The 23,640-nt window shown below is 43.1% G+C and overlaps 1 protein-coding gene across 3 annotated transcripts in view; it reads left to right on the top strand.

Annotated features, from left to right (window-relative positions):
- The window catches only part of C8H10orf71 (chromosome 8 C10orf71 homolog), a 38,390-nt gene extending 15,701 nt beyond the window's left edge, over positions 1–22,689 (top strand). The window contains exons 1-3 of one of the 3 annotated variants that reach the window (XM_059477158.1): positions 3,340–3,633; positions 14,072–14,243; positions 15,977–22,689. In XM_059477158.1, coding sequence (XP_059333141.1) covers positions 16,153–20,751 — 4,599 coding nt within the window. In that variant the 5' untranslated portion in view covers positions 3,340–3,633; positions 14,072–14,243; positions 15,977–16,152 and the 3' untranslated portion in view covers positions 20,752–22,689. Of the gene's footprint in view, positions 1–3,339; positions 3,634–9,337; positions 9,540–14,071; positions 14,244–15,976 lie in introns of those variants that run through there. The other 2 variants (XM_059477159.1, XM_059477160.1) reach the window with 2 other exon arrangements.
- Positions 22,690–23,640: the final 951 nt, after the last annotated feature.

The raw sequence follows: 23,640 nt of genomic DNA, 5'->3' as shown, positions 1-23,640 counted from the left end.
ACAATTTTTTTAGGAAATAATATTTTTTACTATTTTTTGAGGGGAGGATGAAAATAATTTTGACATTTTATTTTATTAAACACCATATTATAAAATTATGAGAGATGAAATTAAGGAAATATTTCTTTTTCTTGAACCCTTCTCAGATTTCTTCCAGAGCTTCCTTTTGCAGAGACTTTTTACTTTGCTAGGCTTCATTCAAAGCTTCGATAAGGAAAAATGGGAAAAAATTGCAATGGATTTAAAAAGTTCTCTCCTTGTCAGAATTCTAGGAGACCCTGGAGTTGGAACCAATGATCTTTATCTTCTGGCAAGGTTTGAACCCTAGGGAGTAGTCCTGGGGAGAAGCTGGGGATGAGTCCTGCATCTGTCTCATTGCACAGATTCTGCATGAAGGGATAAGCAGCTCTTCCAGAAAGGTGGAGAAATGTCCCCAGGGAAAGAGACTGCTAATGGTTCTCAGGTGCTGGGGATCTTTATGTCCTCACACACATCTTCTCAGCTGGGTTTGTCAGGACAGAATCTTGTTCAGACCAGGATGTGTAAGGGGCTGGGCACAGACGGAGAGGAACATGACCTGTCATTTCCCCTGATGCCACGTGCAGCACAGCCTGTTTGGCTAGCAGGGGGAGCTGGGCAGAAAATGCACCCTTGATCTTGTTCCCCCTTGGAAGAGAAAATACCTGCATCAGCAATTCACTGCTTCAGTGCTTTTGCTCAGCTGATATGACCCAGAGGCTGCTCTGTCCAGCCAATGCTCTGCACTCACCTACACTCCTTGTCCAGTGCCCAGACATCAAGTTATTCCACTCACTGTGATAATAGTCAATAAATCATTCAATCTCTGGCTGCCAGGTAAGAGCTGAACCTGTGTTGCTTTGCTGAACAAAAAGTGCTGTAAGCAAACAACTGAAAACTCAATATAGTCCTATTGCTCTCATGGGTTCCTAAACAGACCCCTTGTTGTTAATGCCTTGAGAATTATAAAACATTTAATTTCTACAACAAAAACAGTTTGATGCTTGAGTTTTCCTAGTCCAGGGTGATGTTTTCATTTCTGTTTATAATCAGTTCCACTCCTTGGTTTCCATGTACCAGGGACTTTTTGCATGTGGTTGGTGCATTGACCCCTTGGGTTTGCATACTGCTTCCCTGGGATTTGCAGCTAAGGTAACAAAGGGAAAAACTCTCTCTATCAGCAGGGCAGAACTCCATTTATTTCCCTAGAGAAAGTGTTGGGATGGGATACAAATCAGAAAAGGCTGAAAGCTACTGCTCTTGCATAAGGCTCTCTTGTCAGAATTCTCAGTGTTGCCAAGCACACAAAGTTTCAAGTGTGTGTGTGAAAGATGGAGTTCATTATGCATACAAACATACATACATTTTCCATTGACATATTTGTGCAAATTGCATACTGTTTTCATACAAGTTTAAAATTTCAGTCCAAATTGCTGTCTGAAAAAGTTCAATGTGGTCTGTTATTGCTCGACACTCACTGAAAAAAAGCAGCAGGAATTTCTGGTTTTTAAATTTCCTGGGAGTGAGATAACAACATCTAAGTGCCACTGGGTTGTGTTTCCTGTGTGTTATTCAGTAATTTTCCCCAGAAGAGGTTTTATTTTAATGACAGCCCATCTGATCCCAGACTCTCATCTGAGCACTGAGTTAGCAAATATTTACTACCACAGTATTTGAATAAGCTTAATGCCTGTCCCAAGATTTGAGTCCTTTCAAAGCTGGAGTCTGTGAACTACATTTATCCTGATGAATAGTGTTAACCCCAGTTGCTTTCATGTGAGAGGCCTGTTTTGGATTTTCCAAGCAATCAGCCAACCTTCCTGCATTAGCAGTTACCATTTCCACAGGGATCTTTCTAGTTGTGATTCAGCCTCTCAGCAGTTCACAAGTTCAGACCTTACAGAAAGCAGGGCTTACAGAAAGCCTCTCTTCATAGACAGCAGAGATGGGTTTATTTTTAGCACAAATATTCCAGAAATACATTCCTCCCCTCTTTAGAAATCTGTGGGAGAGACAGACACACGTACAGACAGTTTTGCCTACTTTGGTGGCAGTGGGTGCCTGAAAACTACTTTTTCCACTGTCTCTTGTAATCCCAAACATGTTTTTCAGTGTGCGCCAGTTCTCTCCTATGTCTCAGTCTATAGGTGCCATGACTGATGATACCAGACCTTTGTGCATAAGTGCTGCTACAGGTGCAGAGCACTGGGAGCTGTTGGAACTCTGCAGTTCCAGGCCAGAACTCAGCACTTAGAAGTGCCCTGATGTTTGGCAAGACCAGCATTCAGTTTGGGATGAGTTAGAAATACCTGAGCACAAAAAACCCTGAACAGGACTTCAGAAATGTCCTATCTTTGCAAAATCTTCCTGCTGAATTTTAAGTTGAAAAATGTGCCTTCCTCAGGTTGGGAATTCAAAGCTGAAGGCTGCTTTGGGAAGGCAGGTCACTGTCCCTCCAAGGAGGGGTAAGCCTGGGCTGCTCTTGGATCTCAGGGACAGCTAGCTCATCACAAGTGTCCTGGTGCTTGGAGATTCCCAGGCTGCAGAAACTTGCTGGTGCTATAGCAATGTAATTAGAAGGTCTTTTTAATGTGTAAATGACCACTGGGCTCATGTGGAGTCCTGCTCTGCCATGGAAACAGGGCTGTAATGACAGGAGATCCTGCTCTTCATTTTACTGTAGGCTGTGGTTCAAGTCCAACATGATGCTGAACCCCAGGAGAGTCCCATGACTCCAGTAAGGAGCTGTGTGCACTCAGCATGGCACAGGGTGCCATCCATTGTTCAGATCTGCAGTACAGAAATGGAGCTTGTTGACTTCATGGCATATTTTTCCCATTATCCAACATCCTATTGCAGTGCGCCAAATGAAACCCAATGCTGGCATGTGCTCATCTTGTTTGCTTTGGAGGGACAGTGGAAGAGGTCCTTACTCCAAGAAGTCCAAGAACACTGGCTACATGTGTCCAGCCTTGATGATGAAATGAGCTATTTATGCAGAAGCCCCCACAGGACAGCAATGTGTTACTCGTGTGCATATGTGCGCAGTATTTTTAGTGGTGACCCTAATAAACGCTTTGCCTCCCACCTGGAGGTACAAAACTGCAGTGCTCTGAGCTTTGAGTCACTGGCAGCAGCAAGCCCATGGCCCAGCATTGCTGTCTGTATTAGTTATCTCTGAAGAATTACCAATGGCCAATGTGGATGTAAAAATAGCTGATGACTGTTTGTTTCATCTGTCTGTTACTCGACACCGCGTGGTTATTCCAATACGTGTGTTTGCCTCTTCCCCACCATGATCTCCGCTTGGTTTCCCCTTGCCTTATAACTATTTAAATCCATTTTACTAACTTTGGATTCCTTGCTCATTTCACTTCACCTGGCTGGGCAGGTCTGCGAGGATTCAAGGCTTAGCTCCTCCACTTTTATTGGTTTTTTTTATTTTTCAGTCATCGTTTTTATTAAAATAACCATGTTCAGAGGAAGAGTCCGACACACATAAGTAATGGGAACTGCTAATAGCAAGCAGGCTGCTCTAAAATGTGCTGGGGCTTTGACTTAAGGGAAGAAAGCACAGCCCTGCATTGTCCCTGTCAGGAAGCTGGAGCACAGAAGGTAAGGGGGAAGCGTCTGGGTGGTTTTAAAACAGGAAAATTGTGGAGAGTGGTTGTTCCTGTGAACGTGTGTGCACTCAAGGATCAGTAATGTGATTGATCAGATAGGAGAAATCAAACATCATTGAAATCTTTTCTTCAGTGATTAGAAGTGGAATGTCCTTTCATTTTATCCAGTTTTTTTTTTTTTTTTTTTCTCAGAGAAATGCAGGATTGCCTCTGAAAGTCTGTGTGTGGAAAGAGACATACACATAGATTTGTTTGCAGTGAATAGTAGTTATGACATGCAATTATTTTGCAAAGGGGCATGATATTTTAAAAGAGCATGATCTTTTAAAAAGAGCACTAAATTGATATGAAGCTCCATTTAATTTTTTGTACATTGTGCTGTAAACAACTTTAAAGAAATATGTATTGGTTTTACTTTCCAGGTGATTATTGCTACAGATAAGCTACTCTCTAAAACTCCAGTGATTTGTATATGGTTTGGAAGGCTGTTGGATGTTTCTTTTTTTGGAACAAATAGGAATAGAATAATTTAAATATTTTATAAAAAGTAATTACCATGGTACACAGCCTGAAAAATTAAGATAGTTCAAATATCTATGCAGTGCTAAGAGGCCGCAATAAATGACTGTGACTATGACTTGCATCCAGTTTTAATTGTTGGAAGATTTCTTAAATGGCATAGGTTTTTCTTACTCCAGTTGTTGCAGAACTTCTTAGTTTCCTGTCCTAAGGAACTGCACTTTATTAGTCTAGCTGCAGAACCCAGTAGCAAAAAAAGAACAGAAATAATTAAAATCGAGCTTGAGAAGCCAAACTGCTTGTGCTTTTTTAAATTACTTGTAAACTGGCAATTTGATTGAATCTGAATAGAGAAAAGTTTTACAGCAGCAGACCAGTGTGACTGATTCATACTGGATTTGTACAGTGCCAGCTAGAGGGTTCCTCTCTAGTCCTCTGACATTTCTGGGAGGGAGGCAGGGGAGGAGAAGAGAGAAGAGATAAGAAGGACAAATAAGCTTTCTGGACAGGATCAAAGTCTGTGGCTCTCCTCCTTCACTTCTTCAAGGAACTGACCGCTTAAAAAGCAAATGTCCTCAGTTAAATGCTTGAAGGATGAGGTCTGTGACAAACACTAAGATGTAAAAGATTGCCAGTACACTGGAGCCCCAGCTCCATTTCTCCATGCTTCCACACTCGCCATTAGGAAGGTATTCATATGTGCATTCTCAGCTCAGTTACCCAAACAGCTGTAACTTTGAGGCCACAGCTGGGTGCAGGTTTGCAGGTGCAATTGCACCCCTGCTCTGCAAGCCAACAGAAGTTTTGCTCTGTAGCCTCTTATTCCTACCTGCTTCTTCTCTGAAATGCTTGTCTTACCTGTACTTGCATTACCAGAGCTGTGGGAAAAAAGTCCACAAAACTATTAACCCCTCCAAGACCAGAAGAAAAGTCAACTAACCCTATGAGCCATGCTGGGAGAAAATTCCACTCATCTGTATCAGTCTTTCTTAAGTCCAGCTGAGTTACACACAGGGAAAGTTGCTGGCAGAGGCAAATTCTGCAAGTGGTTTTTAGCTGCAGGCCTGGCTGCAGCTGGGGTGCTGGTCACACAGAGCTGTGGCTGCTCCCAGCAGAGGGTGAGTTCATTGCTCTTAGAGGTAACTGTGCATTGCCTGAGGTTGTGCTGCATTTTGGGATCAGCTGTGTGTGATCAGCTGTGATCAGGTGTGTGGGGAAAGGACCACAGTGGGAGCTGCATGTCTTCACTCAGAGGGGAACTTTACCTTGGAGATGAGGTTGCTCCTCTTCAATCAAGCCTGCATATGTTTTTGGATGGATCAGTGATTATATCTGAAGTTGTATATGTGTATGTATGTATATATTATATATGTATATTTGTGTGTGTATGTGTGTGTTGAGCTTGGTGTGTTATGACTCTCTTGCTTCTTGCCAGGTTTTTATGGCTTGCAAGTGTGTGTGGTGGAAGAGACTGCCACCAAGACCCCTGTCCTTTAGCAGTCTCAGAGAAATTAAGGCAGCATTGAAGCTGTAAGAGGACAACCCTTACCTAGAAGAAAGGTTTCCCTTGTGTTTCCCTGCCAAATGATCCTCTTTGGACAGGAATAGAAAGCAGATAGTTAATTATAGTTTGAGGTTTCTTTAACATCCATCACCTGTGCTTGCAAATAATGATATACAAGAAGCCAGTGGCTAGCAATGATTAATCTAAATCATCTGGTAACAGTCAGGCCCATCTTTTTATGAGCCAAAAAGGTCAAATAGGGATGCATCTTTATTTTCAGCCTCTCACATAGCCACATCTCATTAGTTTCAAGGATGCTTTCCCCATTACCTACACACTGTGCCAAAGGCTTTTTGGGGACTGTGAGAAGGGTATGACAGTCAGGTACATGAAGGCCACCCAATTCATACTTTCCATGTGCAACTTTTTTGGAAGAGTCTCTCAACGGAATGTATGTGGTTAACAATTGGCTACACCTTAACAAGCAAAGTCAGCAAACAGCAGTCTCTGGCAATTTGCAGCTCCTGCAGTCTCAGGTGTGCCTCTGTCTATCAACTTTACCTGGGTCAGACATAAGCTGTCATACCTCAAGGCCATCTTGGCTTGCTTGTCTGCTTTGTTATAGACCCATGTACAATTTTGCACTCTTCTGCTGGCTTTTGCTTTGTCGAGATGTATTTCATGTGTCCCAGTCTCTGTCCTTTGCATATTTCAAAGCACAGGGCTTCATTGTGTAGAAATTGAGATAAGTGCCCAGGACTGCCCAGGATGCTGGTGCAGAAATAACATCATACTCAGAGGGTACTGACCCCTGCAAGCTGTGTCAGGGTTTGTGCTGGCAGTGGGGCAGCGCTCCTTATCGTGGTATTGTTCAGTGAGACTCTTTGTTTTGACTGATCTGCTTTGAAGTAGTGATACTGGGACTTGGTCTGTCTCTCCAAAACTGAGACATCAGTCTTTGAGCAGGCTTGTGAATGGAATGAAGCTACAGACAAGTAGCTATAGTTGCCACCTCTGTGGTGTGTGGGAGAATTGAGGAGAAGGGGTGGGGGAGTTGCTGGTGGCAGCACTAGGCTGGTGCTATTGTTTGTCTGCAGGCTTCTTCAGAGGGTCTAGGGGAGCCCCATGCTGACAGCAACACTGCAGCTGCTGAGGGACTGACTCTGCCAGGGTCATCAGAGTCTGTCTCTTGGGGAACGAGTGTGGATTCTCCTTAAATCTCTTGATGCTCCCTTTTCTGTCTTTTGCACATATCCTTCACAGAATAATCACATGAAACACCATAACAAGTGCATTAACTGTGAAAGAATGAGGGACTGGCTTGGGGACACACCATTAAATCATAACAATTAATCAGTCTCTGAATAGGGAATCTGGAGGGCAAAACCAAAGCAACTCCTGTGCAAAATGCAGAAAGAGGCAGCTGGGAGGAACTGTCATCTTGTTTGGGATTTTTCTCCTGGCTTTTGCTCCTCGAAAGGAGGAAAGTAGTATGGCCTCTAGAGATACCTGGGGCAACAGAGAGGGGGCTCTGCCCTGCCCTCCCAGAGGCCTCCCATAGGTGTGGGGCTGTCCCATGCCATCCTCCAGATAGCAGGCAGAAGCCAAGCCACAGCTTTTGTCCTTCAACTGGAATGGTTCTGTTATAATCACAAAGGTTGAGGAGCAGTTTGTCACTGGAGGAGAGATGTTATGTGAAGGGATGGCTGTGTGCTTGGGTCATGTGCTCTGGCATGCACTGAGTATCACCCTCCCTGCCACACTGCGTGCTCAGGAGCAGAGCTCTTCTGGCTGCATTTGAAACCTACAGCAAGGTGTAAGTGAGAAATAGCTCTGTTCCTGCAGCCTGAACCAGAATATTTTAGAAACCAAAGCCTCCATCTTCTCCTCCACCTCTGATACCTACATCTTTTTGTCTATGGTGTTTTGGTATATTGCCTGTCTGTAAATCCTGTGGAATTCAGTGGGTGAGAAAACTGCTTAGAAGTTGGAACCATTTTGAACCTAGCATGCACAAGCATTTTGAATTCTCTTAACAGAAAACAGATTCAGCAGTCTCTGTCCAAGTCTTGAAAATATCCAGAAGTTATAAAGAAAAAGAGCAGACGAGACCATCAGTAAAAGAATAATCCTTTTTCTCTGCAAGCCTGTTATTTCCTGAGACTGTATCCTGTCTGGTGGGTGTGGGTCAGACTCTCCTTGTCAAGAAGCTTAAATGGTTTAAGTGCAAACTTGACAATGCTGATGGTATCAGTGTGTTGGGGCTGATGAGCAGAGGGCAGTGCAAGTGGGGGATGGTTTCAGGTTCCCCAGCCTGGAAAGAGAAGTGAGGCATGGCTTGTTGCTAGCTGCAGATTTCCTCGTGTAGGTCACAGGGGAGAATACACCTGTCTCCCATTTGTGTCTAACATACTTGCTGATATGGTTACAATTTTCCCATGACAGGGACTGGGACTGTCTGGTGTGCTCTTGATTACAAGGCATCCAAAACATTGTATTTGTTTTCTTGACCATATTTTATTTTATATATATCATAAAATTATAAATATATAATTATAAAATTATATATTTTCTTTTTTTTTTTATTATTTCCCTTCCCCCTTTACCATCTTCCACCTCTAACCATTGCAATGCTGTGATACTCCACAGCTTTCCCTCTGCTGTGGGAAAATCTCCTTTCTCTTATTCAGGAAGGGACAACTCAGAAGCTTTCATCATCTAACTCTTTCTTGAGAATGGAGAGAGATGAATACCTGTCTCATCAGCCAAAATCCTTCCAGTGCTCAGTGAGGGCACTGTACCATTGTCATGTCAGCTGTCACCACCAGCTAGTGAGGAAGGCTTGGGTTTTAGCAATCTTAGCAATATTTAGGTATCAAGCACCTGAGATGAAGCAGAGATCTTTGCAGTCAGTCACCTCCAAACTTGGTTGGATTTCACTATACAATATAATGCCAACCTACAGCACCATACTCAGCTGCAAGGGGGTGGGGTGGGGTGGGCTCCCAGAGATAAAAGTACCATGAGTTATGAAGGGCAGTGGGAAGGCATATTTTTGCCTTACCTGAGAAAGGTTAAGCTCTTCTTGTGCAATTCAGAAAACACAGATTTGGTTCCCTGCCCTGCCACAAATGCCCTCTTTGATCTTGGGCAGATCAGCCAGTTGAAGGTAAAGTCTAAGGCAAATCATCCTTAGCTGCTGCCCTGTAGATGAGACACAGATCCTGCTTGCAGTGGGAGAGTTTGCAAAGATAAATAGCCACGAGGTGTTCATATACCATATTGCTGGGGAGCTGTATAAATATCTTGGTGTACAGTGACTGACCTAGTTACAGAGAGTGGCCTTTTCCAGGCAGACATTTAATGCCAAGAAACGCACTGTTTGGGTTCGGTTGCTTAAATGTCACTTGTCTGTGCTGGCTGCAGGTCATAGGAGGAGCACCATCCCTTGTGCCCTGTGTTTCTCATAGACTCGTGCTGTTTGTCAAGTGCTGTACCTGCCCTTGGCCTGTGTCAGTCATGTGCTCTGTGCCTTTGACTTCCCCTGTCACGTCTGCATGCTCCCGGCTCTTCAAAGGCAGTGAACCAGGAGATGGAAAGGATGAACAGGAGTTGCAAGAAAGCCTCAGTCCAGATACAACCCTTTCTGAGAGACATCTCCTTCTTCCAGACGTAACAGGCCTGTTGGCAGGATGGGGCATTTGGAGGACATTGGGAAAGGCAGCCCGGAGACCGGCTGGAAATAACTGCTGGGTCTTTGCCACTGAACCAGAAAGGGAAAGGTAGAGACACTTGCAGTCTCTGTTCCTCCCATTTTTCTTCATGTGAGGTCTTCATCTTCCAGTGTTTGGAGCTTTGTGGTCTGAGCTGGAAAGGTAAGCGTTTCAGCTGGGGCTGCAAGAGGTTCACCTCCTTTGAGGAAAGGACACAGCAGGATACAGAACACAATCATTAACTAGGTACATGTCTTCCTTGTGTTCATACTTCCACCAGCCTACACTGACCTTCCTTGAACTGATGAGTCCCTGGTTCCAGCTTCCATTGGAACAAATGAAGTAGCTTCAGTAGAAGAAGAAAAAGACTTCAGTTCTTTTTTCAGAAAAAAAATGAGAAGAGGTTTGATTAAACAAATAAAATCACAATCATATTCATTTTAATGACATTTCCCCTAGAAAGATAATTCAAAATTTATGGGCTTTATAATTTGAAATATTTACTTAGGGAAATTTGAAAACAAGATCACACTCTCTGTTGCAGTACCATCAGAGTATTGTTTGACATAGAAAATAAAATGAAAGATTTCAGTTAATGCTAAATAGCATATACCCTCTTTGATTTAAGGACACTAATAACATACTATTATAACTATTATAGTATATATACATATTTTTTCTCACAGGCTTTTTTCACTGAAAATGATGAAATAATCTAAAATTTAAAACAAAGTTTTTAATTCTAAATGAAATTTTTAAATTCCCAATTTAATTTCTCTTCAGAATCTTTATTCCATGTGAAATTTCAAAAGCTATCTAAATGAGAACAACCTCCCCTAACACATGCACAAGCATGTTTCCAAAAGTTGATATTGTCCACATGATGGCAATTCAGTTTGGCAGCCAGCTCTGCTGGTGCAGTCTGGAACTGTACCATGCCTACCCCTGCACTCTTAGATCTGTGTATTCTAGTGAATATTGCAGAAAAGAGCAACATTACTTTATCCCAAATGTGCTGCTGTTTTCAGTGATGAGCAATACAGGTGAGAAAATCAGAATTGTCCAGAGGGCATGATTTGGTGGCATAACAATGTGGTATTGGTTCTAACCCCTTTCCTTTGCATGTTGGTCTGAATACCTCATGGTGGTGAGGTTTGGCTCTTCGCAGATGAATTTCACTTTACTGTGGTTACAGTTGCAGATGTAGCTTCTGGATAGCACACAGTGCTGGCTGAGGAAGTTGATGTATTCAGTCACCAATTCTGTTCTCAGTTATTCTACTGACGTCTGTAAAATGACTCTAGATTTATACCAGCGTAACTGAGAACAGAAGCTGGCCCAAAGTCAAGAACAGTCTCTCCTCTCCTCTGGCCCAGAACAAGCTGTTCGAGCCATAATTGCCAGGCCAAATCCTCAAAGGGAATGGACCCATTTCCTACACTGGTTCGGTTCAGACACATGGTTTCTTTGCCTTGCTTTCCAGCGCAATAATCAAAGACCTGATGCTGGAATAGCTGAGGTCACCTTGTTCTATGCTAGCCATTTCTGCCAGCATTTGGGATTTTCACCCTAAGCTAGAAAGATCCACTTGATCATCTTCCATCTGCTGGGGTGGGTATTTTTGTTTGAGTAAAGTGGTTTCCCTTTCCCCAAGCAAGAGAATTCACATTGGTTTCCTTTTATGACTACAAAGAATTGGTGAAAGTGATCTTGTTGGATGAGAGAAACAGAGGCTTGTGCTAATAGATTTAATTTTATGTCCACCTCAATTTAGAAATTGCCTTTCTTGACAGTTCAGGGAAATGTGGCTTGAGGACTGCTGCCTCTTTTGGAGGCAGCTCCCTTGCTTGTTGAGGGTGCTGTGATCCTCCCCTGGGTCCACATGTTAACTGCCTGACACCTTTTTGTTTGTTTTCCTAAATGCGCAATGAATCCATCAGTGCTGTGATCACTGACCACCAGCAGCAGCAGCTCGGTACTCATTCATGTGCTGATCCCTGCTGCCATGCAGGATTTTCCAGCAATATCCAAGGGACCTCACTGAGCCAGCCCCACTTGGGCCAGGGAGGAGCTGCCATGGCTGGGAGTGCTGCCTCAGCTTGATGACACAAAGCTGAGGAGACATTTTTCCATCCAGAGCTCTCATCTGGTTATGAACTCCTGTGTGTGCCATGAACAAATACAAACCTATGCAACAAAGTCCTCAATTCATTAGGGATTCTCCTATTTCCCATGGCAAGGAGCATTAACTATTTATTGTCATTATGAGCCCCTGGAAACTTAAAGAAGCAGCATGTGTGGAAGTGGAGCATGCTGCTGAATAAACATCAGCCAACAGTTACCACAGGGCTCTGAGTTTTGAGCTGGAGCTGTGGATGGATGCCACAGAGAGAGCACCACCTGAAGAAACCAGCTCACAAAGATTTAAAAAAAAAAATCTTTCCTTCTCTTCTCATTCTCATGGGTAACGCCATGCTGCTGACTTCAGACCGCTATGCAACTCCCAGAGGGTGCTGCCAAAATGCCACTGTGATGCCTCATGGCATAACCCTTCAGCCAAATACCAGCCCAAGGGGGTGGGGGAACCAACTGGCCCTTTATATATTGCAGTAGCAGTGATGTCATACGCTCCAGCCGAGTTTGCTGGTTTACCCAGCTCCTGTCTAGTGAAAAAAAAAGGCTGACATTCAGTCTGTGCCAGGCCAGGAATAGTATCTGTAATTTAACCTCCTCATCACAACTTGCTGGGCACTTAAGAGAAACTGAAAAAAGCCACCTATTTAAACAAGATAGGAGGTTGGTTTCTGGATTAAACAGCTTGAAATCTGTGTTCATGCTAACTTTTTCAGTAGCTCGTATCAGATGATGCCTGCTGCTAACACCTCATACATTTCTCAGCATTTCCAGGCGGTTTCAGATGCCCAGAATTGCCTTCCTTTTTCTTTAACAAAGACTAAATTCAGACATCCTTAAATGTTTGAACCAGCTGAATCCTGACCTAAGCTCAAATACTGCACCTTGGTTGTTAGTGGCCATATTTGTCCAAAAGGTAAAGAAACGGGACTTTACCAGGTTATTAAACCAGTCAGGAACAACTTCTTTGCCTAAGAAGTTGTTATCATATTTATACGAGGAATAGCTACATCAGTACAGTGCTGCTGTTTCCATCCAGTCCCAGGAATGGTCTGCACCTTGAACACTTGGTGCAGATGCAGCTTTTCCAGCTTGAAACATTATACTTTACAAGCACTTGTATTATGTCCAGGCAAGACAAGGATTGTCACAAGGGTTTCAGGGACAGTGGCAGTCACTATTCTTTCCTTCATCAGTGGCGCCGAGTTGTTTTTGTAACTGTGACTCCATCTAGGAAAATAATTGTTGAGATTACATCATGATCTCCATGCTTATAGTTACTCTACTCACTTTTCAGCAAAAGTTCTCAGTTTACAGGAGACAATATATTTCTCCAGACCTCCGTCCATGAGATCTGAAAGCCAAGATTCCTCCTGGTTCAGGCTCCACCACCACTAAGCACTGATAAACATTGTGCTACTGGAGAGTAATCAGCAGCCCCGTTAATGAGTGAGACAGAACTTTATCACCATCTCCCATGTCTGTGTTGGCTTTGCACTGTTAAGAGTACCACAGAAGCAGTAAAACTGTAATTTAACCTCTGAGCAAAGAGAAGACTCACTGTACATGTCTGGAGAGAGGATACCCTTTTACATCTGGCTGTAACCAGACATAGCTCTGTTTGTTGTTTGCTTGCTTTTCCTTTACTTTAACTTTTTTTTACCTACACATCTTAGACAACAAAAAGCTGTGATTGGTACAGGCTTATCCCTAAACACAGAGCTACCATTCCTCAGGTGAGGTGCAGGACACAATCACAGTGTGTGATTGCCACTTTTACCCATAGATTTTGAATACCATGAGCTGACTCAAAAGTTTCCTTTGAGAAGACTCTGCTATCTCAAAGCACATTACCTCAGGGCCAGACAGTTCTCCTTGTAGGAAATTGATATTTTCTTGCAAAGATTAGGCAAACTGGCCTGAACCTTGGGGGTTTCCATAGAAGAATGGCAGCAATTCATGTTCACCATGGCTGAGCTTTCCTTTAGCATCTCCAGCCTCTGGTTCATGCATGGAAGCAAAAAGATATTTTGTTTACTGCTCCTTACCATGCCAGCTGTCCAGCTTTCATCTCCTTTACCACAGGGACAGTGAAAATCAAGGACTTTCAAACCTCAGCTACTTCAGTTCCAAGTTGACCAGATGGACATCTGTATTTGTTGACAGTAGAAATCCATATACAGGTGGAGTGGAGGCATGTATTTTTCTCTCAGTCCCTCTGAAAGGGTGGCACAGCAGGGAAGAATTCCTCTTTTTAGCCTGGAGTCATCACCCAGCCTTTGCAAAGGGCAGAATGCCAGGAAATCATTGCTCACTCAGCTGCCTGTCCCTGCTGGGGCTACCAGAGTGTGCTGGAGATTGTGACAGTTGTTTGCTAGGAACCTGACTGTGCTCCACAAAACCCAACAGGTATTTGTTATTGTCACTCTGGGATGGACAGCTGTCTCTTTTTGTAAGAAATCCTGTAAATCAGCCCTAAAATGGTTGTAAAATGGGAGTGAACAAATGAACAAAACAATCCTCAGATCATGCAAACAAATACCTTTGTTTTCAAATTGCAGAGTTCACTTAGGAACAAAAAAATGCTGAAGGCGGGAGACATCCTGGGACACTACTTCTGTGGAATCTACATCACTGGACTATTTCTACCTCCTCACTAAAGATGGTCAGAAAAGAAGCCAAATACAAGTATGAGAGTGAGTTCTAAAAACAAGAAGCAAAATTTTAAGGCAGGTATGTACTTGTATTTCTCATTTATATAAAAGCTAAGAATCAAAACCAGGAGCAGAATGACCTTTCATTTGTCTTCTCTTTTTTCTTGCTGCATTATACAGAAGGATGTATGTCTGTGAGGGAAGTGAAACTCATGTTTGAAAAATCTTTGTACAAAGTAAGATAGAGAAGCTCCGTTAGGCTCATTTTATTTGTGGTGTAAATCTATTGTAGTTGTGCATAAGTCATTGGAATTGCATGGCTGGAAGGATAGGATCTAAATTCACTATGATACCTGGAGTCTAAAAATAGGTTGGCTGAGATTCTTTTATTTAGAAAAGGAAGGTGAGGAGTGTTTTCATTTGAAGAAACAACTGAGCCAGAGTAATTTAGCTGATTAAACTCAGTTCCTCTTACCTTTCATACTTTGACCAGCACTGGCTCGCCATAGAGAAAAACAGGTCCTTCCAAGAGCATCACTGAGATGGACCAAGGTGGAATCAGGGATTTGGACACCTGGAGAGGCTGGAATCTAGATCTGAATTTCATTGTTCCATTCTACAAGCTGAATCAGTGGATTCAAGCTTGAGATGTAGATGTCTTCTACTGTAGATGTGACCTGTGGTGTTTCAGCTCATCACAAGTTCATACTGCCATTGTAAGGAGGAAATGGAGATACAGACCAGACTTTCGTTAAAGTTTCAGCCAGTTCTGGAGTATGCTTTTAAACTGAGTCTCTCTGCAGTTAGTCAAAACTCTGCTCAAGTCCTCGGATGTGAGAATAAGCATCTAAAGAATTTACAGAGAAACTGTGAGAAGTTTTAGTGTAGAGATTTCAAGTACAGCAAAAGGGTCTGTGTTGTTTTCACTTGTTCAATTAAAAGATTCCCCCATCCTGTGTTCAGACGGGAGATACACAAAAACCTCAGTACTGTGGGCCCTGACTGTGTGTCATAATCAGCCTGTGGTTGAATGGGTTGCCTTTAGCTCTCAGCAGTGCTGGAACTGAAATCAATTGTTCCCTGTGCTGCTGTAGTGGGTGTGCCGCAGTCCCCGGGGCACTCCTGCCTTCTGCTGGCTAAGCTGATGTTAGCAGCCTCTGCAATCCAACAAACCAGCACAACCCCACTGTATCCTGCTATGGGTGCCTAAATTGAGCCCCAGCACTCTTTGTCTGGAACATTCACAGTAATCCTTTCTACCTGTAGTGCCACTCTTCTTTCTCAGACAAGAGTTGTGTTCATGGCAATTATAATGCAATTATAATGACAAAGCTGTGACAATTAAGTTTTATTGACTTTACTTTCATTTTGGACCTTGCGTGCAATGATGTACTCAGTGACAACTTTTTTTAAGCAACTTTTGTTGCTAATTCTTCCTGGCCAAAAATGGCTAACCTTCTTTTCTAAATGGATGCACAGCACTTGGAAGTGTTTATGGTTGGTAATGGAAAGGGAAGTACTTGAAATTTGTTTCTTATGACCTTGTTTAAGAGCTAAAAAAAAAAAAAAAAAAAAAAAAAAAAAAAAAAAAAAAAAAAAGAAAAAGAAAATACTTTCTTTAATGGCTCTTTCCAGAAATTCAACTATCTAGCATGAGCAACTTGAATTGATCAAAATAACAGTGATTTTTAATGTTGTTCATTGTGTTGCTAGCATCACAAAATTAGTCGGTGACTGATATATCTGGAAAATGCTCTCTGTCTAATAGTGTTAATATAGAAAAATGGTAATTTGTAATTTTTGGCTTTGCAGAGAAGAAAGTTTCCTTCAGCTATTCTGTAAGATGAGTCAATGTGCAGCAGCACCACCTGGAAGAATGGCTTTGTGCTTGTGAATTGCAAACAGCTGGATCTGCCTCACAAAGTCACCTGCCTATTCAACATCTGAAATTAATCCTTTGGACACTTCACCCATGACTCTCATGAACAATGCAGGGGAATAAGAAACATACAGAAGGACACAGTGACTCCTCAAGTATTGGGAGTCTCCTGGATGACGCAGACAGAGAAGTGAGCAGCCTCACAGCTCGGGCTTTCAAGAGTTTGTGTGTAGCAGAACTCGAAGACCCTTACAATGAGCCAGAACTTTCCATTTCACCTGACTTTGCCCTCCAGTTGTCTGCTAAATTTCACTCAGGGACGTTAAACCATGACATCAAGAAAAGCAATGTCTGTGACAAGTTAACAGCAAGAAACAATGAACATACAATATGGGCTTCTACATTCCAGCAGTTACCTAAGTGTGCTTCGGAGGAGAAGAGGATTGCTAAAAACAACACCTTTGCCATGGAGAGGAAATTGAGCTTGCCAGTCCCTGGTTCAAGGAACAATAAGCATGTTTCAAAAGTGTCCTCATTGATTAAGACGTTTGACAAGACTGCAGACCAAGGGTCAGGAAGTTCTCTGATAACAAATAAGCAGCCCATTAAGAATAGCTTTCAAAAATACAAAATAAATCAGGGCAATGATGCTGCCTCCTGGGATGATACAGACATTTTAAGCATCCACAAGGAACTTTCTGAATTTTCTGAGGCTAGTCAAGGTAGCCACTGCCTCAGTGGCAAACATGAGCCACAGATAAGACCTAATAAAATAGACCTGAGTTATGGGGACTCTGATGGTTATTATCCTGTGCTGGTTGAGATGTCAAAAGTAGCCAAGTCAAATTTTTCCCATTCTTCTAAGAAGGCTTTAAAAAACAGAAACTTGAAAGTTAGTGAGCCAGCAAAAAAAGGTAGTTTTCTTCACAGTGAGAATAGTGCTTTTGAATCATGGAATGTTCATCATAAAAAAATGTCAGAAAAAGAGGAATTTGTTGACATAAAAATGGAAAAGGAAGGTCATGCATACCTGGAAGAATCACCATTTGTTAAAGGATCACACACAGGTGAACACAAATTGTCACCTGCCACGACCACTGTTGCTAAGAAGAAAGAGAAAGATTTTCAGATGAAGCCAACTCTACAAGAAGCTTCTTTCTCTCTCCGAGTCGTCCCTCAGGGTCCCCACCCTTTAGAAACCAAATTCCCTGTTGTTTTCCCTCCCACCCCTCCCCCAAGGAACCATGTACCCCAGGGTCCCCCTCGACCACCCCCTGCCCCACCAGCTCCTCCTCTCCCACCCCCGTGCCATCCCCCAGCACCCCCTAGCCCTGAAGCCCCTCCTGTGCCACCACCCCCAGTGCCAGCTCGACTGTCCCCCACTGCCCTGTCCCAAGGCTCTGTGTCACCCCAGTCTGTGTCCCACAGCATGGTTTCACCCTCACTCGGGTTTGAGACACCCAGTCCTCCTCCACCGAAACCCCAGGGCATCTCAGCTGAGGAGAAACCCCAGAGCCCCCGGCTGGGCAGTGCCTGCCCACCCTGGAGGAGACACAGGGCTGCAGAAAGGGCAGCAGGGAGGAGACAGGCTGCAAAGGAGAAGGTCACAGACAGCCACAGGACCCCATTGTCTGAAAAGGCGACTGGTGCTGACCCTGGTCTGCGTGTGTCTCCTCTGGCTAAACAGGCAAACTCCCCTGGATCCATCAGCCCCTCTTTCAACATCAGCGAGCTCCTAACACCTGTCATACCCCCAAAACAGGACATGGACACTGCTGAAAGGGAGCTGATCCCACTGACACCTCCTCCCACGGAGAGCATGGCCTCAAGAGACCCTGAGGAGAGCACCGTGGATGATTACAGATCCTGGGATAATTGCAGGCTGACGGCATCGAGTCTGTTATTTAACTTAAAGGATGTGCGCAAACGTGTTAAAAGCATTTATACCCCTTCTCCCCTGTTAAGGGCCTTGGAGGAGAAAAATAAAACCAGGGAAAATATGCAGGAGAGTACCAAAATGGATCCCTCATTCTCAACTTCACATGACAAAAGCGAGAAAAATATTACAGAGAAAGATGAATTGAGTGATATAGCTTATGTATTGTCTAGCAGTGTTCATGAAAATGACAATAAAACTGATTTAACTGGACACTTCAGAGGCAATTATCTGACTTTGAGATCACCCCAGACAACAGAAGACCTTCCATTTTACCAAACTGGAGACAGCATGAAGCAAGACAATTCAAAACACCAAGATCTGGTTAAAAACACAGAGGATGACGAAAATTTCCTCTCGTTCAGACATGAATCAAATGAACCTGACTTAGGAAAACATCAGCAGTACACAGCAAAGAGACCATTCAGTAGAGACAATGTAGATACAAAAGCTGGGCAGCCCATGCAAAATCACAATGTGCAGGGTGAGGAAAATGAAAGACAAGCTGCTATTCAGAATGAAAATTTTGCCTTCAAAACACTCCTAAAGCAACTCTCACCAGAAGAAGATGAGCCTTACAGTGGCGCCCAAACCACCATTGTGGTACCTGGCCGTGAAGCACGAGGCAAAAGAAGCACTAGTTCCTCAGAGCAATCCTTTGTCTCCACAGTGGAGCAGCCACTTCAGGAAGAGCCATTTCTGCCAGTGCCCCTAATGGAGCAGACGTGCCTCCAAGAGAGCCAGAGGACTGACAGTGAAACAGGTTCAGGAAGTAAGAAAAGACACAAGGAGAAAGGGAAAGAGGTTGGGGAAGATGAACTGCAATATTATGCTTGTATCAGCCCTGGTACTGGTGCAGCAGAGAAGAGGGAGGGAAGTGTTACTGGGGATGAACAGAGGAGCCTGATGAAAGAGAAGATAGGGAGAGAGAAAAGGGAAGAGGCTGACAGCACAAATTCTGCATCTGACAGTATTAGAGACATGTCCATCCCCAGGTCTGAGGAAACACAAACACCATCATCTTCAAGCTCAACCAAACCCAGTCTGTTTATGATTAAAGATAACACATTCAGGTCCCCTCAGGTGATAAGGGCTGTCAAGCTGCCCCTGCTCCGGTCATTCTCCTTGGATGACTCAGTGAGCAGCAGCTATAGGGAAATGGAACGTAAGTTTATGTCCCCAGCAGTGTACAGCAAGCGGCACCGAAACATGTTGCACGCCCAGGAGGGGGGCTGGTGGGCATCGAGACACAGAGGGCAGCAGAACGTGACAGATGGAGCAACTGACAGAGAAAAAGAAGCCAGTGAGTCTGGATCTACTTCAGTAACAGTGGATCCCACTCTTCTGGAAGATACAGAGAGCTTTTCATTTGGAAAACTGACGGAAGAAGATGAAAAGATTTATGTGTTGTTAAATAAATTTGGGAAAATGGATGAGGAAAGTGTCTGTAGAAGTGAAAAGAAGCCTACAAAGGCAAGACACAGCTTAGAACAGCCAATGACAGGCCTGGAAAATGACCAAGCTCAAAACAACAGCTATCCTGCAGAAAGAAAGAAAAATTACTTTAAGAATCATCATTTATCTAACCGCAAAGGGGGCTCTTGCGCAAAAAAAATAATCACTAGGCAGACAATTTCCCCTGTGACTGGCTCCATGTTAGAGGACCACACATGTTCTTCTGTATCCAACGACACTTTAGAGGATATCCTGCATCCAGAAGATGCACCTTTGTTAGAAAATCTTTCACGCCCTGCTGTCAGAAGCCCCAGGTCAGGAAACACAATGCACTCTCTTGCTGCCAGTTCATTGTCAGATAAACCCACTATTTCTGGCCTTAGAGAGACAGGGGATGTTACAAATCCTGCCTTGTTGAACATGGCACTAGAGAGACAAGCTTATATGCCTGCAGAAGAGATAATCAGTTCGGCACAGAGGAATCTGCTTTTGGATGTCGCAGGGGAAGATGGGAGACTGGAGCCCAGGGGACTTGGTGGGAGACCAGCAGGCAAGCCACCCACTGTGCCACCAAAAACAGAAAAGGCTCTGCGTCGGGCTAAAAAGCTGGCAAACAAGAGGAAAAAGGTGCAAGAGCAGCAGAAAAACCACCAGACTGAGCATGCATATGCCGTAGGGAAAAGGCCTACTCATTCTGGAGAGACAGCAGCATCTGCTTCACCCTTAGTATATTCCCCCCTTCATCCTCCCCTTCACTCAACTTTTACTCCCACAGAAACCACTCCTGGGAAATCTAGGCTTGCACCAGCAGCAAACCCTTCACCCTCTTCAACCCAGCGGAAACTGCTCCAGGACCCTGACTCTGGTCAATACTATGTAGTTGATTTACCAGCTGAAGTGAATGTAAAGACATTTTATGACCCAGAAACAGGCAAATATGTTCAAGTCTCAGTCCCTTCCTTGGAACAGAACTTACACCAGCCCACCTCTTCAGAAATGAAGAATTCTCCCTATGCCTCCTACCCTAGAGTGCTGCCTTTACCAGCCTCATCAGTAGCTGTGCTGAAATCACCTTCTCAGCTCTCTGAGCCTGCCTGGTCAGTGCCTGCTGCACCAGAACGAGCTGAACTGCCTGAAGATGGCCTGCAGGACTACAGATACTCTGAGTCTGTGGATACTGAACCAGCCTCCTACTCCTACCATCAAGATGCTGGAGAAACTCAAGTTCACTTAGGCAAGGATGTGAGCCCAACCCAAAGCACTAGCATTGTCACCCTCACCAATTTAGATGATTTTGCTGCTGAAGGAGTATCTTGATAACTGAAGTAACAAAACATGCCAGCTAGTGTTTTTAAGAACTGTTTGGACAGACACATGCACACAAAAGCACATGCAGATTTGATATTTGTGCAACACTTTGTCTGAATCTCATTGTGGTTTGGGTGGGAAAGGAAAAGGAAGCTGTTCATGTTGAAAGATGCAAAGTAATGACCACTCTGAAGGAAAGAGAAATTGAGTAAGCACCAAACTATCAGTGAGATGAAGGGGCAATGCCAGCTAGACAAATACATTTGACAATGTAAAGCCACTGCTTGCTGCTGCTGCTGCTTTGTCATTAAGAAGGCTGGGATAGCCAAAGCAAGTGTCCTGTTGCCCAGATGTGTTGCATGATACATGACACTAAATAAAATCTGTGAGACCATCCTATGCATCCTATGAGGCCTGGAACTGACGCTACATCTACTGAACTTTCCTCACTCACTGCCTTTGAACTATATTGACATGTAGAAAGTCTGTGGCTACAGATATGCCATATATGCAAGATCCATTTTTTGCACACCTTGATTGCCCTGAAGTCATTGACAAGAAGATTGTATACTGGATGCACAATACAAGAGCCATGTAAAAAAAAAACCCTTTTAAACAACCAGAATACAGTTACAGCTGCTCGAGATTTCCCATGTACTTTTGCAGTGCCCACTAATATGCTGCTGAATTCTTTATATTTCTTGATAATGCCCAAATAGGTTTCCCCAGAGTCAGGATTTCTTTATAATGCAACTTAAAACTTCAGGTTATCTTGATACTTGGCCTGAAATATTTTGGTGAGGAGCAAAGTTGAATGAAATCCCGCAACAGTATTTAACTGTTGGTTAGGACAAGAGGTTCTTAGCTGTTGTAATTGAAATGTGTTTTGTTTAGTTTTCAGGCTCCCACTGAAACATGGAACTAACTTTTAAAACCTGCAAAATGTACTTAAGTTTGATCATGTGAATTCTGTGATTTAATACAAACAAACAGACAAACAACATATTCAGGACGTCCAAAGTATTAATTTCTAGAAAAGTTCTTCTTTGAATTATCACTTTTCTTTGAAAATTTGTAGGAAAATATCACTCATCCTTGCATAAGCTCTTTTTTATCATCACAGTTAACGAGGAAACTTAGGTGAAAAGATGGAAAAATTGAATGTATTGTGCCTGCTTGTAAATATCTGTATTTGGAGTATTGGCTTAGTTTTTTCTGTCTCATTTTCACACTGTTTTCCCCAGTTATAACTGAAGTGCAGAAGCTCTAAAGAAGAATTATGCCAGTGACTTTCAGCCTGATTCACATCTTAGGCAATTTTTACAGGATTTTTTTCAGTGAAGCAGCTCTTGCCTTCCTGAGAAGAAAGGGATGAATGAGGCCTTTTGTTAATGAATACAGTGTGGAGACAGGACACAGGCACTGCTCCACTCTCCCAGTGTTAATATTTATGACAGAGTTTTCCTTCAGAAAATTTCCAAGTACAGAGGCCTCTCCTGGGACACAGACCCACTTTGTGGTTTGTCTCCTTCCTTAACCTGAATTCAGTTCTCAGCCTTCCTCCATCCCTGACAAGAGCCATGTGCTCACAACCTGTCCTGTCCCACCTGACAGTTCCTTTCCTCAGTGCCACTTACTGAGACATTTCTCTTAGACAAACACTAAGGGCATCACTTCACTGATTACAGTGGGGTTTGGATTAACGATTTTAATGATTTTCTGTGGTTGATTTCACCTGTTACACATTCTGTGATTTGGTAGATTTGATTGCAGCAGAGGTGTGGGTTGGAAATGAAGAAGCTTGTACTGGTATGTTTGAGTTTTAAGCATATTCAGCCAAATGCCCATATTTGAATAAACATTCATTGTTCAGTTTTCCACCCCAGAAAGTTTTCAACACCTGAGTGAATAAAGCTCTGAACAACCTGGGGTGTCCTTCAGAGATGACCTTCCTTGACCAGGAGGTTCACACAGAGATCTCCTGAGATCTTTTGTGGCCTGAATTATCCTGTGATCCTGTTCTGAAAACATTAAAATTTTAATTAAATTTGACTTGGAACTCAGCAAATGCAGTCTCCCCTGAAAAAAGGCTCATTTTGAAAGAAAGTTTTTTTTAAAAAACTATAAAAATCAAGAGTGTTTCCAGAAGAAGAATTCATTTTCAAGTTGTTAAACTGAGGGAAGTGGCTCTTACTATAAATATTTTTCTTAGTCACCAATATTTTGTAAACTGATGGTGCTATTCATGTTGCACTTCTCTGTTGCTGTCACTCTATACAGCATAATGTCTATCCAGTATAGAGCAGCATCTCATCCACATGTTAAAATATAGACAAATAGATCCGTTAGAGTTTTCCATGGTGCATTTAGACAAAACCTATGAAATCTTAAAGCCTATCAGAGTGCACAAGATTTTGTGTGTGTGTGTGTGTGTGTGTGTGTGTGTATGGTATTACAAATTTTAATGCCCTTAAGGGCCACAAGTCAAGAAGTAGGCTCTCAGAAGACAGGATAAAAGCTTCATTTCCAAGGGAAGACTACGAATATGAAGTATCTGTGCACAGATTAAAAAATGAATGGTAATTTGATGACAAAAATTTATATATGTACTTAAAAAGGTCCCTTTTACTTCTTTAATTGTCATTTATTTCATAGACATGCACACTTCTGAACCCTTTTGTCAAAGGTCTCCTAAAACTGTTATTGTGGAGAATGGGATGCTCCATTATACTGCTGCCAGGTATGTGAGGAAAGCAGGGTGGTGTATTTTTCCCTCTGCTGTAAAGGTGAACTGAAACATGGGCATTTAAAGAGGAGACAGTCCCAACTTGGAAACCAAATACATTTCAAGTAGGACTTCTTCATTTCCATCAGCCCTTTCTGCCACCTTCAGGGAGC

Source organism: Ammospiza nelsoni, chromosome 8 (assembly GCF_027579445.1).
Source record: "Ammospiza nelsoni isolate bAmmNel1 chromosome 8, bAmmNel1.pri, whole genome shotgun sequence".
NCBI classification, from domain to species: domain Eukaryota; kingdom Metazoa; phylum Chordata; class Aves; order Passeriformes; family Passerellidae; genus Ammospiza; species Ammospiza nelsoni.
Note: the sequence above shows the minus strand (reverse complement) of the source record. Positions and strands in the feature narration are given on the sequence as shown.